The sequence below is a fragment of the Ziziphus jujuba genome, chromosome 8, assembly GCF_031755915.1.
Source record: "Ziziphus jujuba cultivar Dongzao chromosome 8, ASM3175591v1".
In the NCBI taxonomy this organism is placed as follows: Eukaryota; Viridiplantae; Streptophyta; class Magnoliopsida; order Rosales; family Rhamnaceae; genus Ziziphus; species Ziziphus jujuba.
In genome coordinates, this window is record NC_083386.1 from 16,398,978 (window position 1) to 16,405,423 (window position 6,446).

At 35.7% G+C, this 6,446-nt stretch overlaps 1 protein-coding gene across 1 annotated transcript; it reads left to right on the forward strand.

Moving 5' to 3' along the window:
* Positions 1-2,130: 2,130 nt before the first annotated feature.
* On the forward strand, positions 2,131-6,083 carry LOC125421565 (probable LRR receptor-like serine/threonine-protein kinase At3g47570). The gene is made up of 3 exons (XM_048470775.2): positions 2,131-4,940; positions 5,224-5,637; positions 5,763-6,083. Exons 1-3 carry the CDS (start codon positions 2,219-2,221, stop codon positions 5,837-5,839), a joined length of 3,213 nt encoding a protein of 1,070 aa, XP_048326732.2. The 5' UTR covers positions 2,131-2,218; the 3' UTR covers positions 5,840-6,083.
* Positions 6,084-6,446: the final 363 nt, after the last annotated feature.

A 6,446-nucleotide genomic window follows, 5' to 3' on the forward strand; every position in this document is an offset into this window, starting at 1 on the left:
ATTATAAGTCACATAGTTATGAAAAAGATGAAATATGTTTTCTTCTTATATTTCTTTCAATGAGAGAAAATTTTATCAAATAGCTATTAATTTTAGTTTTAGGCTAGTTAAATATGAATAAAATATCTTTTTTCTTTTTCAGTCAATAACTTCTTATAAAATAAGATATAAATATATTTTTATTCATCAGTTTGAATATGGTGATATTTACTAAACAGTATTATATAGGTTGCCTTAATCATATTTGATCATATTTAAATGTGATATGGATTTGAAGAATAATAATAACAATAAAAATATTATTAATTAATATACTCCTTTTTAAAAAAAAAAAAAAAAACTAATATTTGTATAGAAAACTCTTTATACAAAAGAAAACATACATTATATATACATAACCTATTATGTAACTATAGATATGGTGCTCTATAATTGTCTGGTCGCATATGTTGCACACCCTCAGGCCAACCTTGAACTTCCCACTCTCCCCGAAACATTCCCTCTCTTTCTATCAGAAGAGAAAAAGTAAATGAATTAATTAAATGGTGAAGAAAATTTGATCATGCGGCTGTGTTGCTCTTTGAAAACAAATGACAAACGTCATGCTTATTTTATAGATTTGCATTTCAAATATAAGATGGACATGATGGTTTAGAGGCTTCTTCTTGTATTCTCTACTCGGTTATCAAAATTACTATGTATCCATTAAATAATAAATGCTTATTGAATGTATATTTGAATGTTGATATTAATGTTGACACATGTGAATGATGCATGCATGTGCCGTCATGATTCTCATAATTTTCTTAAATCATTTATTTATTTATTTATATTTTTTATTAGTTTGCAATAAATTCTTCTTTTGAAAAGAAGGGGCTTCTATCAAATCCATAAGTCATAAACTTATAAACTGAATAAAAATAAATGAGTTATTCAATAGGTTTTATTTTTGTATAATATGGTAATTAACATTGGATGAATATTGTGAGAAAAACACCCTTGAGTGTAATAGTGGTTCTAAACATTAATCCTAGTGAACAACCAAAAGCATAAACCAGTTAATAATAAAAATAATAATAATAATTCTAGTACTGAGCAATGACTAGAGTTAATGAAAATGAGACTCAAATTTTTGAGCCCGCCCGTCAATGATGACTTGCTTTGGTCAACACATGACGTATATTTCCAATTTTCCCACCCATTCGTATTAATTGGTCTGTCTCTGAAGCCTGGCTTTTATTTCAAAGTCAGTCAATAAAAATGAGTCATATTAATTATGACAAATATATTATTTCCCAGTTAGAATCATCTTCAAGATTACAAGTTTGGCTGCGCACCATTACTGATTGTGAGTCTTATTGGCATTAATTGGAGGAGTAAGCTTTAGTTATTGCTGACTGCTGTAGCTGATCTGAACCTGTTTTTATACCACCATTACTGATTGTGAGTCTTACGTGGCATTAATTGGAGGAGTAAGCTTTAGTTATTGCTGACTGCTGTAGCTGATCTTATTGCTGACTGCTGTAGCTGATCTGAACCTGTTTTTATACCACCATTACTGATTGTGAGTCTTATGTGGCATTAATTGGAGGAGTAAGCTTTAGTTATTGCTGACTACTGTAGCTGATCTGAACCTGTTTTTATACCACTTGCACCTGCTTTTCAAGTGAAGTATGTGAGAGTTTGTATGTTAGTCCTCAAGATATAAACCAGCACCTATTGTGGACTTGAGAGAGAGGTTCTCTTCGGGTTTTGATTGTGAAGAACAGAGCATGTAATCTTCTCTTGATCAGTGAAATCTTAACTCTCATTTGTGACCCGGGGACGAAGGTTGTCATTTTGATGACTGAACCACATTAAAATCCTAGTGCTGTTGGTAAGTTTTCTTCCTCCTTTGCTTGTATATATTTTCTGTTTGTATCTGATAGTCTTGCTGATGTTTTATTATCCTTGCTGGTTTTAATAATCCTTAATTCATATCTGATATATATATATATATATATATATATATATATATAAAGCTAGCTTTCACGTTGTTAGCTTGATGAGGTGAGGTTACCCGATTGAGTTTTCATCTTGAGTGCATATTTTTATACTGCTTGTGTTGCGTGTAGCAGGTTTATTGCTGGTTTAAGTCATTTAAAAGGCTAGAAAATCAGATCTGGTGTCAATGTCATCAGATAGCTACTAAAATTTCTACATTGTCCAACCAATACGAATGGAGCTCCCAGTTTGGTCGGTATTGACGCATAAAATTATACTTGTTTTGGCTTTGACAGCAGCGGTAGTAGTAGTAGCAGCAGCAGGTGGAGGTGGAGGAGGAGGAAATCATTATAATATCGAAACAGATAAGCTTTCTTTGCTTGGCTTTAAGTCCCAGATAACAGTAGATCCCCATGGAATTTTGAACTCTTGGAATGAATCTCTGCACGTGTGCGAGTGGACGGGCATCACATGTGGCCGACGGCACAGGAGGGTGACCAAGTTGGAGCTCAATTCATACGATCTCAAGGGTAGCATATCTTCCCACGTTGGAAACTTGAGTTTTCTTAGGACGTTAGACCTGCACAACAATACCTTGACCCGCCAAATCCCTCCACAAATCGGCCATTTGTTCCGGCTGACAGAATTAATCCTTACCGACAACTCCTTGAGTGGCCCAATTCCACACAATATATCTCGTTGCTCTAGCCTTCAAAATGTAACTCTAGCTCGTAACAATCTTACTGGAAAAGTTCCGGTAGAGATTGGATTGCTATCTAAGCTTAAGGCCCTTGATTTGTCTACCAACAATTTGGTCGGCGAAATACCTGAATCCATTGGAAATCTTTCTTCGCTCGAGAGGTTCAGTTTGTCAATAAACAACCTGCATGGAAGCATTCCAAGCAGCTTTGGTCTGTTAAAAAGTTTGAGCGTTTTTCTGCTTGGGGAGGCTGGTCTATCAGGTGAAATTCCTCACTCCATGTTTACTAATCTTTCTTCGATTACACGATTTGGTGTAACAGCAAACCAACTTCAAGGAAGCCTACCTTCTGACTTGGGCCACAAACTTCCAAACCTAGAGTACCTTCAATTGTCAGACAATCAGTTTGGTGGACCAATTCCCACCTCTTTTTCTAATGCCTCAAACCTCTTATATTTCGAAGTTGCCAAAAATAACTTCACTGGGAAAGTGCCAAGTTTTGCAAGGTCGTCCAATTTGCAGTACCTACTTCTTCAACTCAACAATCTTGGATCTCGTGAGAATGAGGATTTAAATTTTCTTTCTTCTCTCACAAACTGCACACACTTGCAAGCTTTAGGTATTTCTGACAATGATTTTCGAATGGTCATGCCCAAATCGATCGGCAACATCTCAACTGAGCTTGTACTATTTGATATGGGATATAATCGGATCCATGGAAGTATTCCCACTGAGATTGGAAATCTCATTAACTTGGAGTTATTATCCTTTGACCACGCTCAACTCACAGGCGCTATTCCCAGCTCAATAGGTAAGTTACAAAAGCTGAATGATATATACCTCAATAACAATAAACTCTCAGGGATTGTCCCTTCTTCTTTAGGGAATTTGACACAGTTAAGTAGACTCTATCTACAGTCAAACAATTTACAAGGAAGCATACCATCAAGTCTTGGAGAATGTAAGCGTTTGACATTAATGGATCTTTCTCAAAACAATCTCAGTGGTCCTATACCGACACAACTTATTGGCTTGTCATCCTTTTCCATTGCATTAGATTTATCAAGCAACAGCTTGACTGGTCCTGTCCCTACAGAAGTAGATCATTTGGTAAATCTTCCCTCTCTGGATCTTCATGATAATAAGTTAAGTGGTGAAATTCCTACCACTCTTGGTGGCTGCACAGTCTTGGTGTATTTATATTTGAATGGAAATTCATTGCAGGGGGATATTCCCTCATCTTTGGCTTCTTTGAGAGGAATTGAACAAATTGACTTGTCTAGCAACAACTTATCCGGCACAATTCCAAGATATTTGCAGACTTTTCACTTCTTGGAAATTTTGAACTTATCGTTTAATGATTTTGAAGGTGAGGTTCCTATTCAGGGAGTGTTCAGTAATGTAACTGCACTTTCCGTAGTGGGAAACACAAGGCTATGTGGAGGAGTACTCCAATTAAACCTACCTAAATGCTCCACCAATCCGCACAAGAAGCATAGACTATCTCACAAGGCCATGATCATTATTGTTTGCGTTGCTTGTGGACTTGTTGCATTGGTACTAGCAATGTATTTGCTCGTACTTTGTGTGTTGAGGAAAAGAAGAAAGTCACCAAATTTGGGATTCACATTTGGAATTCCCTTATTGAAAGTGTCATATGGAGATCTTTTTAAAGCTACTGATGGCTTTTCTTCAGAGAATTTGATTGGTGCTGGAAGTTTTGGTTCTGTGTACAAGGGAATCTTAAATCAGCAAGAGGCACAAGTTGTTGCTGTGAAAGTACTAAAACTTGAAACTTCAAGAGCATCAAAAAGTTTCATAGCAGAATGTAATGCCTTGAAAAGGATGAAGCACCGAAATCTTGTCAGAATTATAACCGCATGTTCAAGTATTGACTTTCAGGGGAACGATTTCAAAGCTCTTGTCTACGAGTTTATGGTGAATGGGAGCCTAGAAGAGTGGCTACATCCAACTCATAGTGCAAGTTCGGGAGAAGAATATAAGCATTTGAGTCTTACAGAAAGAGTAAACATTTCTCTTGATGTGGCAAATGCTCTGGATTATTTGCACAATCAATTGCATGTGCCAATAGTTCATTGTGATTTGAAGCCAAGTAATGTTCTCTTGGACAGAGACATGAATGCTCATCTTGGAGATTTTGGATTGGTGAGGTTCCTTCCAGATGCTTCCCATCCATTTTCCTCAGAACAAATTAGCTCTCTTGGAATACGAGGCTCCATTGGATACACTGCCCCAGGTACAATATTTACAAATCTTAATCTAATCTATTAAAATATTCTAATATTCTAATCGAATGAATTTATTTGTGCTAATTACTCATACATGTGGCCGAATTTCGTGTCAGTAAATTAGTCTTTGTTATTGTTACTATATAAATGACCAAAAAAATAATTTGATTTATAAAGATTATGGATTTTCAATATTTGGCCACACATGCAAAAAGCAAGGTTTGATTTCTGGAATTTTCTTATTTTTAAAAATTTTTTTTTTTCAATCTTTAATTTATTCATGTGATATAGAATATGGCATGGGAAGCGAGGTATCAACATTGGGCGATGTCTATAGTTATGGAATCCTGCTGTTGGAGATGTTTACAAGGAAGAGACCTACAGATATGATATTTAGAGATGGTTTGAATCTACATAACTTTGCTCTGACAGGTCTGTCTAGTGGCGTGGAAGAAATTGTAGATGCCATACTACTTCAGACAGAAGATGAAAGTAGCATCAACACCACTCACAACAAAATTAATGGGGCTCAAAGTCAATGCATTCACGACTGCTTGATTTCTGTTATTAATATTGGACTTGCTTGCTCTGCCGAGTTGCAAAGAGAGCGAATGGATATTGCTGACGTTGTTTCTGAACTTTGTCACATAAAAGACAAACTTCTTGGAAAACCATACATAGGGAGCATTAAGAGCCGTCTAAACAGTGAGCATTTACTCACTCATTCTTACATTAAAATTATTTATTTATTTTTTTTTCACAAATGGGAAAGGCTCTATAAGTTCATATAATTTTAGTATTTGATTATAACAGAGCACTCTGTTTTGCAGGAGAAGCCAGTGGTTCTTTAGGAGGAGCTCTTGGAGTTGGAGGGCATGGCCAGCAGTTTAGCAGAAGTGATGATTGAATATTTCGTGTCATTGAAACTATTTACCAGCTAATAAAGTTATGCTTAATGTATTAAATAGTGTAGTATAGTCAACAACACATTTTCCTCTTCTCTTCTCCTTCTTCTTTTATGTTATTATACTTGTCCAACTTTACATAGCACCTCTATTACTGCAAACATTTAATTTGGAAATTTACATGATGCCAGTTAGCTTGTGTGTTATGATTCCTATGTGGCCTATTTCATCTAATCAATGTATTGGAGGATTATATTCATAAGACAGATTGCTCTTGAAAGATATGAAAATATTGCTTTGGTTTGTTTTGTTTTTGTTCTGGTCCACAAATATGGTTTGGTTTAAGAAGAGCATGAACATTTTCTCATAGTAAAAATAATAATAATAATAATAATAAGGGATATTGGCAGCTATGCACCCTGAACTTTATTAGCGTTGATACATTGCATTCTAAACTTTTTTTCCTAACATTATGCACCCTAAACTTCCTTTTTCGTAGCACCGTTGGTTCTTCTGTCAAAACTGCTTAACGGACTGACCACGTGCTGCGCACATGATCGTCAAGCAAGGGTAGATCAGGTCATTTTACTGTCCTCATCATGTGCCTCT

Coding starts and splice junctions, on each gene's coding strand:
- LOC125421565 (XM_048470775.2), top strand. CDS start 2,219: ATGGAGCTCCCAGTTTGGTCGGTATTGACGCATAAAATTATACTTGTT. Junction 4,941..5,223: donor CATTGGATACACTGCCCCAG/GTACAATATTTA, acceptor CATGTGATATAG/AATATGGCATGGGAAGCGAG. Junction 5,638..5,762: donor CATTAAGAGCCGTCTAAACA/GTGAGCATTTAC, acceptor TCTGTTTTGCAG/GAGAAGCCAGTGGTTCTTTA.